Genomic DNA, 19,059 nt, shown 5'->3' with positions numbered 1-19,059 from the left:
TATGGATGCTAGGTGTAAGGTAGGGCTTTGTATGAGAGCGAGGATTTTGATGCATGTTCTGTGGGGGATGGGGTTCATAAATCATTTTCTGCGTCAAAGGTATCAGGAGTCAGTGGGTCAGGAGAGACAGCCACAGCTGAGAAGACCTAGGTTCAGCCTCTTGTCCTATCACAGAGTCATTCAGTGACTGGACAAACCACTCAATTTCTCAAAACTATTTTGGTTCCTAGCTCCCACTGAGTTTAATAGGTATTACACACCTCAGTATCCTTGAAGGTCTACGCTTGCAGGTGCTTTCCTGAAAGAGAGTCAGCAAATCAATATTTTCATTTGAACTGCTCAAGTCCACGGTGGTCGTGTTACCAGAAGGCGGCCCACAGATACTAGATTAGAGCCCTGCATGCAGTCCTGCGAACGCAGACCTCCTTGGACAGCATACCTAGAGGCGGCTCTGGCCAGCAGCCAGGCTCTGCCACTGGGTAGTACGTGTCTGTGTCCTTGAGAAACAATATTCTGAGCCTTCCTCAGACCCGTATCAGCTGCGGGATGCTGCAGGGTACAGCTCATGCTGTTTTCGCCTGGTGAGATAAAGCTCTCTTCAAAGTTCCAACCTGTTAAAGAAAATCTCACTCCACATGCAGAGCGTCTGGAAGCTTCCAGATTGTTTAGAGTTACACAAGCAAAACTGTGTCTGTATTTTCAGCAAATATCTTCTAAAAACACACGAGCTCTAAAATACATTGACTTTCTCAAAAGATTTCAGCAAAAAGAGCGGTCACTGTAAATGGAGCTGGTGTTGTGGTTAAAGCACCTCTGAGACTTCCAGACAGAAGTGTGTCTACAAGACAAATAAGCAAAATGCCTGTAACTTACCAGGTTAGAGCATCACTTCTTCCTGTTTTACCATTTCTTCATGGCCTGCCTGTTTGTTTCATAGTTTTCAGCTGCACACGCAAAATTTGGGGTCACCATAGGGTGCTGACCCAGACTTCTGTTACTAGACTGGTATCTGAAGGGATAAGGCAAACATTTAACTTCTTTAATAAGACCTCAGCTGGCCCTTCAAATAGGAAATGGTATTTAGAGCAATGATGCTAGCTGGAGTTAGTGGGACCTGCATCCTCTGTGGTGTCCCATGCACTCCAAGACAAAAAGCAAGGGATGACCCATTGTCCTGATTTACGGAAAAACCACATCTCTGGAAAAGATTAAATCTGCTTTTGCTTCACTGGCAAAAGTGACCCAGATACTTTTGTATCTAATCAGGTTCCTTTTCATTTATCATGATGTTTAGCCAGGGTTACAGGTCAAGAAAAGGGCTTTGTGATATGTGCCAAATGTAAACTGATATGGAGCCTTTGAAGTAAGAGATGTGAGCAATCTTGTCCCCACAGGTTTGGTCCTCCTGACAAGTGGGTACACAGCTGACACACCACTCTCTTCAACCCACTCTTGAGCACTTCAGTGGTGCATAAACTTTATGGTAATTCTCAGCAAGGAAGAGAATACTTATCAAATGTAAATCTGAATAGAGAAAGCAGAAAAAAATTGGTAAATTTTACAGATCAGTTTTAAGAGAAAGTCTGTCTTTGCTGACAGGTTGGAGACTTCTCTTCTTAGATGATGAAATTACTCTAGGTAAGCCTTGGCTATGGAAACCGTGTTTTTATTTAAATTATGCAGAATATGATAATTCTGAGTGTGGGCTGGCAAAATCAAACCTCAGAGATGAGGACCCCTCCAATTCAAGCCTCTTTTTCTTCTGCCAACACATCCACATTATTACATTTGGATTTTGAACAGTGGGGGTCCTTCTGGAGGAGGCTCAGTTTGCTATGAGGAACCCCTCCATTTCTCACTGCAGGCTAGGATCAGAGGTGAGCTCATAACGCAGCACTGAGATCTCAGGTCAAACGCGAATGTATTAAAATGGAGGAATATGCACAGCTGAAGTTCATCTTATACAGATGTATGAATGGTCTGCAGCATTTGAATCCAGGTCTGGACTCATATTTTGAACCCTGCCTGAGTTGCGGGAATTGAGGTCAGGAAGGTTGGCTCTGTATCCTTGCCAAGCAAGGCTCCTGAATTATGTCACCAGAGTAAATTTTTAATGAAGGAACATAGGAAACTTACTGAACATAGTGCCTTTGTAAGCTCATTAACCATTTCCTGGATAATGCATAGCACATTATTTTTCACCTTTCATTCTGATTGAAATACAATGAAATATTTAATCATTCAGTGTATCCACTGGGTGAAATGCAGTCACCCTTTCCATCCCATATCTTAACCTTTTTCTGGAAATCTTGCAAGATAGATTGCCCTTATATTGGGTTTGTGTGGCAAGGTTTTGGTAGCAAGGGGGCTACAGGGGTGGCTTCTGTGAGAAGCTGCCAGAAGCTTCCCCTATGTCTGATAGATCCAATGCCAGCCCGCTCCAAGATGGATCCGCTCCTGGCCAGGGCCAAGCCCATCAGCAATGGTGGTGGCACCTCTGGGATAAAATAGTTAAGAAGGGGGGGAAAAAAAAACTGTTGTGAGGGAGCAGTTGAGAGAGAGGAGTGAGACGATGCGAGAGAAACAACTCTGCAGACACCAAGGTCATTGAAGAAGGAGGGGGAGGAGGTGCTCCAGGCGCTGGAGCAGAGATTCCCCTGCAGCCTGTGGAGGACCCCACGCCAGAGCAGGTGGATACCTGAAGCAGGCTGTGACTCCATAGGGAGCCCATGCTGGAGTAGGCTCCTGGCAGGACCTGTGGCCCTGTGGGGGACCCACGCTGGAGCAGGGAAGAGTGTAAGGAGCCCTCCCCCTGAGGAGGAAGGGGCGGCAGAGACAACGTGTGATGAACTGACCATAACCCCCATTCCTCATCGCCATGTGCCGCTTGGGAGGAGGAGGGAGAGACAATGACAGTAATGGGTGAGTGATCTCTCCCTGTCCTGATCTCGACCCACGAGCCTTTTGTTATATTTTCTCTCCCCTGTCCAGCTGAGGAGCGGAGTGATAGGGCGGCTTGGTGGGCACCTTGTGTCCAGCCAGGGTCAACCCACCACAGCCCTTAATCCATGTTTCTGGGCAGAGTGAAATCTCCCATTTGCTGAAAACCAAGACCTCCATAGACAAAGGGGACACACACAGCCTTTGCAGCCCAACGCTAAGAAGCATCTCCCGCTGCCACAGAAGAAACACTTGTGGTTCTTGGGAGGCAGTGAAAATTCTTGTATCGACTTTAGTGAGAGGAGGCTGAAAGCCTGATCCTTTTCTAAACATAAGAAACCTTTTGCTTATGTCAGAGCAAATATCTGTTCGTGAAACTTCTTAGCTAGGGGGCTGGAGTAACACAGTGCCATGAGGGATTTGGTGTGAAAAATGGGTAAATATCACATTTAGGATTTGGATTAAGGTCTCAAAGATGCCTCTTAAGCACCTCTAACATTCTCTGAGGTGGTTGCTTAAGCTAGTTTCGCTGTAGACTTTCTAAGTGAAGTAACAGAATTGGTGTCCACCAGCAGATGGTGCTTCTGCCTGAGAATTGTTTCCTCTCATGACCATTGGAAGATAACAGCTTCTCCCATCACTACTGTAAAAGATACTTTACAAGGCAAAACATTGTCCATTACATTGTATGGATTCCATATTTTAATTAGGCCCTATGTATGCCTTTCTGTCTGCTCTTCCCTCACCTGCAGTGCTGCTTTTCTTTAAAGAGTCTTTGATTAAATGGACAATTTCTGTTTTAAAAAATATCGCATGGAAGATCCTTGTTTAGCAATAGAATACCAGGCTGAAGAACTTCAGCGGCAGGAAAAAGATGAGTGATGGTTTTTCACTTCGGATATCTTTCAGGCTAACTTCAGTGGAAACACACATGTGCAAAAACAGGCAAGCCTAGCCTTTGTAGTCTGCTGATTCCCGTCTCCCCGAGGACAACAAGCTGAAATTCGTCAGCTCTGAAAGCACCTGGAGCAGGTGAGGAGGAGACAAACAGACATATAAACACCCACTTGACTCCAGACTATTCTCTTTCATGTTTGTGGGACCAAATTGCTAATTTTTAGCTGAAATCTGGTTGTGTCTATTGTAACTGGTTTGCATTCGGAACCTTGTACTATTTTTTTTTTGCCATTACAATAGTAGTAAGTACTTTAAAATGAAGATCCAGGCTCACCCCCACCGAGTTAGATGATAATGCATAGTCACACTGCACCCAAGCGTCTTACAATTCCTCTCCTGCATCATATAGATGCCTTGATGGTTGATACATCTATCCCCTTAGGTCACACGCCACTGCGTGGGCCTGGCACGCTGTTGAATGTACCAGGGTGCAAGATCAGGCTAAGATCAGCTTTTAGGCTGAAGGGTTGCACTTCACACCAGGCTTGTAGCTAAGTCTCTAATGGAGAAGGAGCGATGGTAATCGTAAATCTCTGCATTGCAAGTGCCTGAGGTATGGCAATCCCTGCAGAAGAGCACAAAACAGGAGCTTGATTCAACACGTTAGACTGAAATACAAAACTACCACTTGTCCTAGAGAGCTCATGGTATTGACCCCAGACCTGCCCTGGCAGCCTGCGCACTGACTGCTGTGCTCCGGTGCCTTCCGTGCTGCTCTGGGCAGCTTCATTGCCACCCAGGAGACACCAGCGTGGGGACTGTGGTTACCCCACCGAGACAATGAGACCTCTGAATGGTCTGGGTCAAGGCAAAAGCAGGGTAAGTTATCAGCAGGAGATGGAAATTTTGTGAACATATTCCTACATGAACCGCAACAATCACATACTTCTACACACAAAAAGGTGTGCGTACTCCAATCGCACAGGTCTTCAGACATTCTGGGGCACTATGAAAAATCTAATTTATTTTAAAAGTGACTGAATTTTTATGAAAATGGTAATTTCTGCTCTTTCTTCCATCTCAAAAATGGCCAGTGAAGGGCAACAGCAGAAATGCTAAACTCACCCTTCTCAAAGAAGGCACTTCGAGGAGAAACACATTCTACAGTCCTGGAACTAAACGAAAGCAGGACCAAAACGCACTTCCATCACTTTGGTGGGATAAATGTACATGCCACGCCACAAGGCTTACAATATATGTTCCTGGCTACCACACTCAGAGTATTTTTGAAATCTACAGTAAATCAACAGTCCATGGCTCTTTACTGGGGTCTTCGATGGAGATGACAGAATATGGTTTCTAGAGCACTGGATGCTAGCAGATCCAGGAGGGTAATTAATCGGATGGAATCCAATTAAAAGATTACTCTCCTCTTCTCCAGATAGGGTGCTATATGGACAGCCAAAATTATCTGTTGAAATCCCTCAGGCAGCTTACCCAGAATAACCTTCTTTTGGATCCACTCCATCTCCCCGCAGAGGCTCTGGTTCAGCAGATCATCTTTACTCAGAACAGCACTTTAGCATTTGCTCAAAGTCAGGCATGTACATAACAGCCACTGCTGGCTCCCTAAATTGAGATTAATGTCAACGGGAAGGTTCCAGCTGATTTTGGAAAGCTAGGATGAGGCTGCCACCATCTCCATGGAGTTGCTGCAGTTCTTCACCACGGGAATACTTGCCGAGTTAAGTAGTGCATGGTATTATCTAAAACCACATGTCCTTTCGGGCCCGGGAGTGAGGTGTGAAGATGTGTGGCCATGTGGATTGGCACAAGGAGTCCCCCCGGATCCTGGCACCTTCCTGGGAGAGCCAGCGCAGGACGAGGGACGGCAGGGAGCCAGCCCCGCTCGGTGAGCACCGGCAGGGTGAGCACCGGCCCCGGTGCTGGCCGGTGCTGGGGTGCCGGGTCCCCCACATGGCAGCAGCCCCGCAGCCCAAGCCAGCACCGGCGGCGTGGTGCCGAGGCCAGCTGCGAGGGAAGGCGCAGGCAAGGCGGCGGGGCTGGGAAGGGTACCCTGCTGGAAGCGGGAGCTGGACACGGGCAGATTGCAAAGCCAGTTTGCACAACCGCATTGCGGCCATATAAGCAAATGGGCCCGAGGTCAAGGGAGGCTGAGGATGCAACATATACCAGGTTAAAGGAGCAATTATTTCTTAAATCACTTGCTGACACACTTCTTGTCCTTCCTTGTCAGTGGGCTTGAAATGATCAGTTGTCTTTACTTTTCAGAGGCCTTGGGGCGATGCGGGGCCTCGGGTTATGGTTTGTCCTCAATGACCTCTATGGATTGTTGTGTGTAACACAGATTTTTTTTTCTGCCAAAATAAATATCAGCGTAATGTAACTTTTTCTGACAGTGGAGTTGGGCTCAGAAGATGCCATTTCATGAGGTTGTGTAGGGTGCTTGCTCTGCTTTTCTGTTTCAATAAAATGTCCTGACCTGGCCTGTGCTCCCCTTTCATTATCACTGTGTGAGCAGTACCAACTGGTTCCACGATCACAAGACTCCATTAAAGTCCCAAGTATGAGCAAAGAGCATCTCTACCAGGCTATATCCAGGTTTACAGGTTGGGAAAAACAAACAGCAGGTTTTTTAATACGCAGCGATGGAGTGCATTAAACCCAAAATGTATGGCAGCTCTAGACCTAACCTGACATTTCTGCAAAATGCTGAGCTCGTCAGCAGACTGCACACGGCCACAGTGACCGTGTGCTCCTACCAGCTAATACTGGTACCAGTTAATACTGGCACAGCCTGCGCTGGGTGCTCTCCTCCTCTTCCCGCCTGCGCAGGGTGACGTGGCACAGGCACTCTGCAGGGCTCCTGGTGCCTGGACCCCACCAGCAGCGAAGCTGCTCACAGGCCACAAGACAAGAAGAGCAGCTCTCAGGTCTCTTCTTTCCCAACATGGGAGGCAGAGCCACACAGGCTGAGGTGTGGCTGAGGGGTGGCTGCTGCACTCAAGCAATGTGCTTGCTCCCTAGCCCCAAGGTTTTGAGCAGAGGGCCCCACCAGGTAGCACACTGCTGGCTATCAGCCTTCCTCCGGTGTGAGAACCAGGGCCAGCAGCAGCTCCAGCAGACTGGCAGCATTTACCCACCAGGTATCTGGGTGGGAAGAGGCCTTGGTGCACTCCTGGAAGAAGTGCAGCAAAAGCTGAGCTCACACCGAGGGCTGCGTCTGCACAGGTGCGGATGAAGCAGTGAGCTGAGCTTTGTTCTGCTCCTACATTAACTGCCACATATCTGCACCCTGACTGGTGCTCTTATCAGAATTTCCAGCTTAAGCTCAGCCTTTGCAAGCCTCAGGCTGTATCCTGGGGTCTCCAATCCATTTCTCCTCCCTGACTCCGTAGTAAAGCACTCATACAGCCTCTACAAATAGAAGGGATTAGAATATCTAAATGTATTTGTTTGCATGTAGGCATGCATTTGCATGTATGCATACAGACAAAGGTGGAGTTTTAAACACAAAGTTGTTTAATGTGAGACTGTGCTGGTTGTAGGCAGTTTCATTTGGCTCCTGTGCAAAAGGGATGGGTTTGCACTGGGCTCTGGCTAGGACGAGACAGCCATGCTATGCAGCAAGCACTTCAGTTCCCAGCTTCTGCCAGTCACCTGCCCCGGAGGGTACCTGCTGGGAAGACACGCTGCTGGGACAGTGCTTCCTCGCACGGCCTCCGAGCAACGGGGCAGTGGCAGCTCGCTGCCTGCCCCAACTTTCAAAGGAGGCTCGTCCTGAGCAGAAGCACCTGATGGCCATGCAGGAGGCAGGTCTTGATCACCAGCTAAACACGTCTGGTAGGAGAGAGATGAAGTGTGAGGTACAGCAGAGCCTTTCACACGTGGCTGTGAGCTGGTTTGAAGCACGGCTTGTTGTTCTGGAGCAGGTGAATTTTTCTGTGTAGACATATCCACTGGGTGAGTAACAGATCTGCTGTCCAGATCTGCAGTGCTCGGCAATACAAGGAGACGCTTCCAACAAAACTCTAAAGACCCAGAAGTGTCTTGTAATTTTTCAGAAACCAAAGGGGTTAGAATTTAATCCCCTACTTCAGTCCTCTGACTTCTAAACAGCATTCTTTTAAAATGTGCCCTGAAATGCATCCTCGCTAAGGAATCACGGTGGCCCTCCTGGAGGAATGGTTGAACTCTCCTACTCATGTGAATCTGACCACTCGTTTTGCTGAGGAATTATGAAAACAGATGATTCACTCACACACGCTACTTTTCAGCAACAAGTCCATAAGCCTGCAGACATGCAAGTTAACATCACATCAAGCCCCACAAAAGTGGGTATTGGCAGAAACTCCAGCTCCAGTTCAGGGTCTCCTTGCTCTGTTCCAACCAAATTCCCCACTGTCTCCTGTGGACTTCACGTGTGCCTGGAGTGTAGAACTAGCTCGCTTACAGTCTGGGCCGTGCTGGAGCGGCAGCCCATGGGAGGGCTGGTACCGAAGCTGGCCTGAGCACCCCTGCACCTCTGTCCTGACCCACTTCTCAGCTGTGACTCCACATCAGTGTCATCAAACTCAGGGCTGAAGCCCCACTCTGGAGCATCAGTGGGCTACGACAACATAAGGATGTCTGTCCTGGGTCAGCCACGAGTCCGCGCAGTCTTCTGCAGCAAGAGGGACACCCTGGCACACAGCACCCTGAGGGTGGCAGGTTGGGTTCTCTCAGCTGACCCCTGCAGAGCCTCCTAGAAAAGCTCTGGCTGCTCCCCTGCCCTCCCCTTTTTATTTACATGGTCCCATCTGAAGACCCATCAAGTCCTGGCACCCTTGCCCCCAGAGGGGGAGGTTTAATGGAAGTATCCTGGAGACCTTTACACCCTTCCCTTTGCTTTCTATGTTCTCCACCGGACAGGTTGATTCCTAGATGCTTTTTTTCTTTTCCCAGTGTCCTCTTTCCTACCTCTCCCTCCCCTTTACCAGACAGGGTGTGGAGGTTTTGTTAAGTGAGGAAATCAGTCAAGGGAAGGGACAAACCTGGAAGCCTAAGAAAGAATGTAAAAGTGGGGCAAGCATGTAGTCACGCTTCCACAGAACAATCCTCAGCAGTCTGCTGTTACAGGGCATGATGTCTTATTACTCAAGCACTCTTGATACATTTTTCTTCTCTGAATCAATCTAATCGCTTCTGAACACTTGCCAGCTACTAGTAACTACAGTGTCCTGCAGCAAGAAGGTCCGCAGCTTAGCAGTGCACTGTGTGAAGAAAGAAGGGGACAAGTTCCTTTCGTAAAGACTCAGAGACTCAGTCAGGATTTGGATCCAGCTTACAGGCCACCGTCTGCGGTTGGGATACGAAAGGAGAAGGAAGAAGACTCGAAGCCAGGCAGTGCTACCGTGGGCGCTCAGCCCCAGCAGAAGCTGCTGGCTGCCCCGTCCCTGCCCAGAGGAGCGGTTGCAATCAGTGACCTCTGTCAGTGCAACGATCTCCTGCCAAACCCACGGCCTGTTGCTGTAACTGCTGCTCTCCCTTCCTTCTGCTTTATGAGGACAGGACTTTGCAATAAAACGTGGTTTCAGCAAGGGTGCCTCTCCCAGTTTCTGTTCCCCAGAAACTCCTTGGTACTCGCAGCTCACTCTTAAGGAGACTCCAGGGTCCCGTGAGTTTGGCTGCGAGAAATGGCTTTTTGCTAGCAAGCAGGTGCGGCGTGATGCCTGCTGCCATTGCACACCAGCGCTGCAATTTCTGTGAACCACTACCCAGCGTAATCCCAGACGAGAACCTCAGGTCAGCTTGGGGCCAAAGCAAACACCTTCAGCCCCCTCGCACCAACCACCTGGGGTCCACCTTGCCTGTCTCTGGATGCCTTGTGGGGAAGTGGCGAGGACATGCAGAGAGATGTTTCGTTTCTCCAGCCCAGGCATCTAAAGAGCCAACACACACAGAAGGAAGAAATGTTCATTTGTCATCGTGTTCAGCTGTGGACGTCACTGAAAGTCAAACTGAGGTGCAGGTATAGATGACACCTAAGGCTCACGCTGGCTGGCTCTCTGCACAGGGCAAACATGATGGATCATGATGCAATTTTATTTCCAGGATAAGGGGTGTAGCTGTGAAGCGTGTAAGCATTGGAGCTGTGTAGGGGCTCCCAGGGCAGAGGCCCCAGATCCCAGGCTCGGTGGGAGGCACAAGGGACAGTGGTACCTCCGTACCACCACTGGTGCTAGCTCAAACCACTGATGGCAAACGGCCTGTGGTTTTCAGAGGTGCTCTGTGGAAGCAGAGTGCGGGTGGGCACAACCAGCACCTCGCTGTGTGCGCTGTACTCCCCACCCGACTCTTTACTACCATCTCTCCAACTCTGTATCTGCTCTGGCAGAGCTACTGATTGTATTTCTCCATAAGGGCCTGGAGAGCATGTGTGAGGAGCAGAGGGCAGCTATGTTGGCTGGCACCAACCGTGCTTGTGCAGGCAGGAGGGGAGTGTGTGTGTCTGCAGAGCTTTCTGGTTCCTATCTACAGCCCAGCAAGCAACTGACTGGCAGCTTCCCATCCAATGGACAGATTCAGCAGTTCTGTTAGGAACAAAACTGCTGCTGCTAGTTATTACCACTAAATTTGCCTTTCATGACACTGGCCTTGAGCAGGACCTTGCCGTCAGGTGGTGCACTGCAGTGTAGCTGCAGCCAACAATATTTTAATCACAGCTGGAAGTACAGCGAAAATCCACCTGATATTTAGGAGGGAACGTGCACGGGTATCTTTTCTTCCCTGAGGGACACACATACATGCATTCGAGGTGCCACATCTCATCTTCCCAGCCAGAAGGATGCTGTTCTCAGGTGGTGGCAGTGTGAAGAGGTCAGGCTCGGGGCTGACAGCCCCATCTGCCTTCCAGGAGCCCTTTGCCTGCCTGGGTTGCAGCGAGGACAGGGTTTCCACGGGAGAGCTGATCAGCCTTTGTGCAGACACACACACTGAGGTGGTCCTGGGCGTGTGGCCACAACAGGTAGCCCTTGTTAGTCCCACCCTGTCAGCTGCTGCCCAGTTTATCAGCAGTGCATGTGGGCACCGTGCTGGGAGCGGAGGTCACTCGGCAGCGCGTGCTCTCCAGGACTGACGTGGGGATGCCCTTTACCTGCAGCGTGTTGGACGACGCTTCCCTCAGAGCTATCTGTCCCCAGAACAAGCCATCCCTGTGGTCACTGTTCAGAAAGGTGTTTATTTTCTGTCTTGCCTTCAGAAGGGTCTCAAAGAGGCTGAGGAGTGAATTTCCTTAAGTCGCTAGAAGCTAGGCATCAGGCATGGTGAAATATGTGTTTGCTTTTTCATTTAAATGCTATGCGCAGGCAACACCCTTATTTATCCTCTAAAGCTTTTGCAACAGCAACACATAAAACCATAGCAACAAAGCTGAATGAATGCGGTCTCTGCCTGGCCACGATTTCTCCATCCCTGCAGCCCGGGCTGAGGGGAGCAGTGCATTTCTTGGCAGGGTGGCAGGTGCCGGTATCTCAGCTGCAGTGCAGTCCTGGCACAAGACACAGTCAGAGCTTGGGACTTGACTTGTTTTTTTCCAAGCCCCTGGTTGGTTTTTTCAAGAATTCAGAGTTAAGAAACCGCAGCCCCTGGTTGGTTTTTTCAAGAATTCAGAGTTAAGAAACCGCTCAGGCTGGAGTCCCTCATTGTCAGACACATCCTGATGAAATACTCTTTTCTCATAGATGCAAAGGGTTTTCCTCACAGTCTTGCTTATGCTTGTACTGCTTAACAAAGTGTGGTTAAAATTCACTTTCCTTCTGAATGCTTTTCCTCTCATTTCAGTGATGACTGGAAAATGTCACTTTGTCAAACATCCTTTTATTTAATCACAAAGGACAATTCCAGGTGTCCCTCTCCACTGTCTGCACTCTTTTCATTGTTTCTATGCAAGGTATTAAGGACATTGCATTCCGATGTGGGTCCCTGATGTGAGGAGGGAGCAATCTGCAGACATGGAGTTATTCCAATATTCAGAAATAGGTTTTTTACCAACGATGAACATTTTGGGGATGGCCTGTCAAGATCCCTCTGAATAGCAGCCAGCCTTCCAGCACATCAGCTGTTCCTCTCAGTTGGCACCCATATCAGATTCTATGTGAAAGGACAGGGGTTAATACTTTCGCACATGTACCCCAAGTGTTACAATAGGTGATCAAACTGTATAACACACAATTAAGGCTCAAGGTCTCTCAGAAAAACAGAATGCCCCAGACATCGAACCACTAAACGTATCTACCACTGAGCGGACAAAGGCCCAGGAAAACAGGCTGAGGATGAAACCTCTAAACGCTGCTCCCTGAAAGATAGAAAAACAGTTACATAAGAAATAAACAATTACAAGAGGATTTCCTCACTTAAAAAGAAAACCCAACCTGTACAGGGCAAGACATCAAAACTCCTAGCTGTGCTGAAAACCATACCCTTGAGAGCAAAAGATGTACCAGTCCTAACTCCCTTACCCTGGGAAAGAAAATAACATCCATCATTCATGGGGTGAATGCAGAAAGAAAATGAAACCATAATGATTTGCTCAGAGGAATGGCAAACAGATGCATAGGAGTTAGATGTTTGAGAGGTAGAAGTCAAAGCTCCAGGAGAGGTGGTCAAAGCTCCTGGAGAGGTGCTAGCTTACACAAGCTGACCCACTGCAGAGGCTCAGCACAAGAATGCAAGTAAGAGGTAAGAGACCTAGAACCACAGCTGCAAAACAAAAAATAAAGAGGCAGCATCTTGAATTACCAACACTGTTACATGAAACCAGAAGCAGCTAGAAAATGTCCCGACGTAGTAAAAATTGGATTATAAACAAAAATCAACATAAAGAAACAGATCAAACTTAATTAATAGATGTAATCTTTAGCAATCTTAAGAGGAAAGGTTTCAGCAGTCACAGTTAAGGCCAAACTATAAAATCCCAGTGGCCTTGGTAGGTCTTTTCATTTTACAGGGTGACTGGCTGACAGACAACAACTTGAAAAGCAGCAGACAGACCCAGGGACAGAACTGCCAATTTCACTACTGTTCTTTTAAGCAAACGTGTAAATACCAGAAGGAATCTAGGAGGGCTATCTAGCAGGTAAAAAGTTTAAAGCGGTAGGGAAGCTAATTAAATGCTATCAGCAGTCTAAGTATCAGTAGTTAGCAGCATAGCATATCAGTAGTTAAAGGCTGAGAAGATTGTAGGTTAAGCCTGTGTATACAAAGGTTTGAGGTCTGAAAGGCACAGTGAATAGTACAATACTATGATTTAACCAGACACAAGAAATACTGAAGGAAAATTACACAGGTGCATAAGTAAGGATACTCATACCTCTCTAATAACCACACTTAACAGCTACATTCTTTTGCTTCTAAGAATTAACCCTATGAAATTCATGATCCTAAGTAAAGAACTCAATAATTCATGAATTATGTATGGTTAACTTCCTCACCTTAAAGAAACAGAAGGAAAAAGAAGACGGCAAAAGCTGTGTATAAATATATCAGCTGCATATTTAAAATAAAGTGTGATGTTTATCTGTGTATTGTAGAGAATACAGGGAAACAACTGATGGAGGACTGGAAAAAAGTGACCTAGTATACTGGATGCTCCTATGAAGGGAAATATCTGGGGAACAAAGATCACTGTCAATAGCAATCTCTGCTAATCTTCTCTTCTACAGGAAACACAGAAAACTGAGCAACCCATTCCAATCCTATAGATACTGATCTATGTATGTTATGTGTATGCATATTTGTGTTTATTTATGAGTACCCCTTTGTGTGTTCACAACAGATATTGCAAAATGTCGGGAGAGATGAATTGCTAATGAACTCACATAAACCCTCCTACGAGCTCTGGGTCTAATCACAAGATCTTCAGTATGTCTGCTACCTTCTTCACCATCTCACCAGTAAGGCTAACACAGGATTTGTAAAGCAGTCAACAAATGAATACATTGCTCGACAGCCCCTGAAGGGTTATCAGTCATGAATGTTCTGAATAATCGAATATCATTCAGTTCTGGGCCTACTGTACACCTAAAAAGAAAACGTTTTCCTCGAATGGTGCCTTCAAGACTACAGGGTTGCTACATGTGAAAACACATCCAATTCTAATGTTGTCTATACTAATTGTTAAATACTGTGCATGTTTGCATGTGGTGTACCTCCTGCTGACGACAACACCCTGTCACAGGATGGACCCACCTGCTCCACAACACCTGGGAGGCCAGAGCAGATGTTGCCACATCAGTGAATGGCCAGTTGCTGTGATGGAGCTGACAGATGGGTGTAAAAGCACTAATCTCCTTGGTTCTCATGAAGCCCAGCATCCAGACGTCCTATGGGATGTCATTTACTGTATCTTGCCCATAACAGTGGCCCAGTTAGTTCTGGAGTCCACACATCTGGTCCTTATCTCTCCAATCTGGCTATAAGGATATTATGAGAGACCATGCTGAAACCTTGCTAAAGCGAAGGTAAACCACCACAATCACTCTGCCTTCATCCACTGAAGCAGTCCTCTCATCACCTCGCAATAGAATGCAACCAGCTTGATCAGGCGCACTTTGCCGTTGGTAAACCTATGCTGGCCATTTCCAATCATGTTTCACACGCCTGATAATGCCTTCCAGAATGATTTCTCCCTTAATCGTCACATGGTTTGAGGTGGGGTTTATCATCCTTCAGTTCCCCGGGACTTCCTTGCCCTTCTCAAGGATGAGCATGACATTTTCCTTCTTCCAGTCACCAGGGACTCTTCCTGATGGCCATGACCTAGTCATTCTTGGGGTGGAGACAGGAGGCTCAACCAGCCATTCCTACCTCTCTCCACTGAGATTAGGAGCATTTTACTTCATATTATTCTCCATTTGGGAGACTAGTATTAAGGCAGTCACTTTCCCTGCCCATGATGTTTGGCTGCTCCTCCTTCATTTTAACCAGTTCTACGCAGCCTGTCCTTGATCACCTCACTGCTTTAGAGACTAAGCACACCCTTAGCAAACGTGACCTTCAGCGGGACACACAGCAGAACGGGATTATTCAAGGACTCTTCTGGTGCGGTTGAGAACAGAGTTGGCAGTTAAACTTCATGTCTGCTTGACAACATACACATCTTTTATATACGTAGATATGCCTGTGTGCGAGCGTATGCCTGTAAGTATCGGCCAAGCAGGACCCGCCAGGAACAGATGGTAGAAGAGCTGGTTGAAGGATGGGTAAGTCCTTTCACCCAGTAACCGGCAGTCCAGGGCAGCAGTTCCTGAGCTACTCTGCTCGGGAACCTCCATGGCTCCTCTCGTATTTCCACAGCCAGGCCCACGGCCCTGCGTCTGGGTGCTCCTCCGAGAGCATGCTGGTGGCTCCAGGTGGCTTTATCCAGGTGGGACGGACCCGGGCGCGTCGCCAGTGGCACGGGACAGGACACTGGGCTTGCCACGGTCCCTCTGGCTCATGAGTTTCACCAAAGCAAACAGAATGAACGTCCCAGTTACCTTGACTTCAAGGGGCCACACCAAGGGCACATGGGAGACGGCCAGAGACGAGCCGGGGATCACAGAGGAAATGCTGCCAGCAGCTCACCCCCGTGCTGGGAGGTGTTCGTGCACAGACAGCCATCCACAAGCAGCGACAGCAGTAACCATGACAATGTCAGCAGCGCTGCACCAGGAGGGCTTCCTCAGGAATTAACATCTTTCTGTACCAAGAGCGTATCTCCCTTTTTCTGACACGTGCTGTTGATTCAGTGGTAGTCCATGTTTGCTTTATCTTCCTCAAAGCAGAGCTACCTGAGAAACTGCTTTCTCTGCAAATTGCTTAGGCAGGACTACCTGTAAAATTGAAATATTTTTTACATACGGTCTGTCCCAGCCCATGTGCTTGTGGAGCACTGCACATCACAGTCCTACCCTGATCCCTCTCCCTTGGATGTCCCCATCATAGCCAGGAACCGCTGCTGACTAAAAATCAAGTTGTCTCATTTCACTGAGCAGACTGCTATCCTCCAAGGTGTGACTCAGAGCATTTCAGTTAGGTGTGAGCATGTGCTATTTGCTAGAGATAAAATCAACATTAATTAATTCTGCTTTTTTCTAACGAGGCACACACAGAACAGAGCTGGTCCTGGCTGCGTATGAGGACCTGCTTCTCACAGCAAGGGCTTCATGGAGGGCTTGGTCACTAACAAGTGTGATCCTGGTGGAAGAAAAGGAAGGACAAACTGTGGGTGCTAAGCTGCCTGACAGGCTGGCGGGCCTTTTGCACTGCCTGCTCAGTGCTCAGCCTCTCGTGCCCATATCAGCCCAGGGAATATTATTATTATAATCATCCTCATCCTCATCCTCATCACCACTATTTTGTAGAGCTCATCTTTACTCTTCTTCTGTCTGGGTCAACAAAGACCGAGCTCCATCGATGTTTACCCCTAGAAAGCATAACAGTGCTCTTTTATCTGAAATTGCAGTAATAAGCATAAAGAATAGCACTCAGCATCTGACAGGATGACTGAGGTAAGCTGTCAGCCAATATTTGACTTTCCAGGTGAGATTAGATTTAGCATTTAATATAAACACAAAGCGTGCAGTACAAGGCACCTTGCTTATAGCATTTTGCAGGCTGGAGGCTACTTACTGCTCAGGATACCTCTGCTCCTTTCGAGAGCATCATCACCATTATTCACTGGAGTTTAAAAATTCTGAGTTACTGTGAATCTCACTACAGAAGGACACGGGAAAGGTAAGATTCTGTTTGCATTTCTTTATTTCCTATTGAAAAAGCATCATAATTTTTTTGTTCTGAATAAAAGAAAAAGCAGAGAGATTTTACACACACAAAAAAAATTCAAGACCATTTGTATTTGGATTTTCTTCTAGCTTGTTTACTTCATTAGACCATCTTTATCCCCTACGCCCAAGTGTGTGTAGAGACCTATGTGCACATGTACCTGCGTCCTCTGTGTGTGTGTGCCTGCTCTCAGCATGCTGATATCGCAAGGCTAGCCCAACCAGCAGAGGAAGGTGGATTGCTGAACTCCAGTTCAAACACCACAATTTCTTATTAGTGATGAAAACTCACCATCCCTTACCACAGGCTGCAGTAAGCTCACCATTGCTCGAAAACTGCCCTGAAATCAAGTGACTTTTTGCGGAAGCTTTGCCCCACGTTGGAGGGCTTGGTTGGCCTCAAGCATTGCAGGGCAGGACCGAAACACTGTACCAGACCCTTTGCTTTTTCCAGGCGAGCAGGCTGCAGTCCAGTCATTTTCTCTTTAGACCAGAAAGGCAGAAAACGACAGCGGCTTTCCTCAAATCGTCCCGATCGCTATTGCCTCGCTAGGGAAGGCAGGGTGCCTCGACCCCTGCAACACAGCTCATGGGGGGCCCATGCTCACGGGACTTCTCCAGAGCGTATGTGGCTTTCCACAGACCAAAAGTGACCTGAGTGAGGAGGGGACTGAGACCTCTGAAGGGACTAAGGCCTCCGAACATATTGAAACACTCAGAGATGGGGATTCTCAGCTGATCTGTAATTGGTACTACATTTTCACTGGCAAGTGGCAGGTGTTATTATTTAGTTATCATAATGCAAACAGAAGAAACCAATGTAACTGCTTTAGTATAGATATCTGATTAAAATAAGTATCATGTTGTCTTTAGTAGCTGTGACTTGGAAGGATGGCTGAAATGCAAAACTTCACTTGGGCGGTGGAAGATATTTTCAAGGAAACGTTTCTCACTTACATGAATAGCTGGAGGAAAAACATGACAGAAGCGGCAGATAAGTTGCAAGCCAAAGTTGATGCCGAAAACTTTGACTATGTTATCCTTTATTTGATGGTGATGATTGGGATGTTCTCCTTCATTATTGTGGCGATCTTGGTGAGCACTGTGAAATCAAAGAGGCGAGAGCACTCCAATGACCCCTATCATCAGTACATCGTTGAGGACTGGGGCGAGAAGTACAAAAGCCAGGTTCTGAATAGAGAAGACCTCAAGTGTGTGATCCATGAAAACTTGGGTGCAAGGGACAAAACAAGCCCTGGATCACCTTAACTTTTTGGAAACATCAGCAATGAGGAAATCATAAAGCCACGGACAGGGAACTCACTGGAACTACAAATAGCTGTGAAACTGTTTGTTAAATTAACAAAGAGGTCAATGTGGAGCGGAGCGCTGAGGAAATCAACGTTACTGTTTCCCATGAGGGCTTTGGCATAGCTGGTCGGGGAACACCCAAGAAAAATGCATGATTGTGCTTTGCTTTGATATTCTGTTCCTCGGGAAAATAAAACCAAGAGCGTGAACAACTTGATTTCTTTTTAGCATTTTCCAAATCCAGAAGCAGATCTGGATATTCCCACCTCAAAATAACTGAATTAGTGGTCAAAAGTGCTGCTTTAGATCCAAATTGTATGATCATCTTAAAAATGAGCCCATCTTAAAAATAACTTGAAAATATACAGTAAAATATCAAAATCTCCATCTATTGACTGAACAATGTGTTATGGTATGAATCATAGGAGGTAACCTATACCCACACACATTCATTCCAAACTATTTTTTTTTATGATCTGGCTCCCATTTTGATTTCATTATTCATTGGCAGCAAAGATTGACACATGGCCTTCTGACAAGGCCTGTTTTATAGCAGAAGAGCTGCTAAACCAGCAGCTCATCCAGGAGCATGTCCAGGTTGTCTAGGGCAGCTTCCAGAGGTTCATGATCTTTCCTCAAGTCCATAGCTGGCCAAGCTGTCCCTTCTGCTGCTCTGGTTCTTCGGAGCAATCTGCCTATTTGGGGTGCCAGCTGGCTGACGGAGGCACTGGTTACACCCCATCAGCCAGGGCTCAGTACAAACCACTGAGATCCTGCGTCATGGCTTTCAGAGGAGCGATTTCCATAGCCGGCTATCAAGGTTGTCCCATCGCTGTGCTTCCTAAGTGTTTCCTGTGTTGGGTACTGGTTTCCACTGGCCGGGAAGCAGGTTTTCAAGATGATTAATCTTCTCCTGTGCTGCTAAGGTATCACAACGCCGGCTCTCAGGGAATCACAGAATCACAGAATGGTCGGGGTTGGAAGGGACCTCTGTGGGTCATCTAGTCCAACCCTCCTGCCGAAGCAGGGCCACCTACAGCAGGCTGCACAGGACTGCGTCCAGGCGGGTCTTGAATATCTCCAGAGA

General features: G+C 47.5%; 1 protein-coding gene across 2 annotated transcripts; it reads left to right on the top strand.

Annotated features, from left to right (window-relative positions):
• The first annotated feature begins 891 nt into the window (after window positions 1-891).
• Window positions 892-18,304, top strand: KCNE2 (potassium voltage-gated channel subfamily E regulatory subunit 2). 2 transcript variants are annotated; one of them, XM_075432381.1, is made up of 3 exons: window positions 892-3,972; window positions 13,673-16,614; window positions 17,535-18,304. In XM_075432381.1, exon 3 carries the CDS (start codon window positions 17,553-17,555, stop codon window positions 17,928-17,930), a length of 378 nt encoding a protein of 125 aa, XP_075288496.1. In that variant the 5' UTR covers window positions 892-3,972; window positions 13,673-16,614; window positions 17,535-17,552; the 3' UTR covers window positions 17,931-18,304. The 2 variants fall into 2 exon arrangements, with proteins under 2 accessions (XP_075288496.1, XP_075288486.1); XM_075432371.1 differs by having other exon boundaries at window positions 16,752-18,304.
• Window positions 18,305-19,059: the final 755 nt, after the last annotated feature.

This window comes from Opisthocomus hoazin, chromosome 1 (genome assembly GCF_030867145.1).
Source record: "Opisthocomus hoazin isolate bOpiHoa1 chromosome 1, bOpiHoa1.hap1, whole genome shotgun sequence".
NCBI classification, from domain to species: domain Eukaryota; kingdom Metazoa; phylum Chordata; class Aves; order Opisthocomiformes; family Opisthocomidae; genus Opisthocomus; species Opisthocomus hoazin.
The sequence above is the reverse complement of the archived record's forward strand: the minus strand, read 5'-3'. Positions and strand labels throughout refer to the sequence as shown.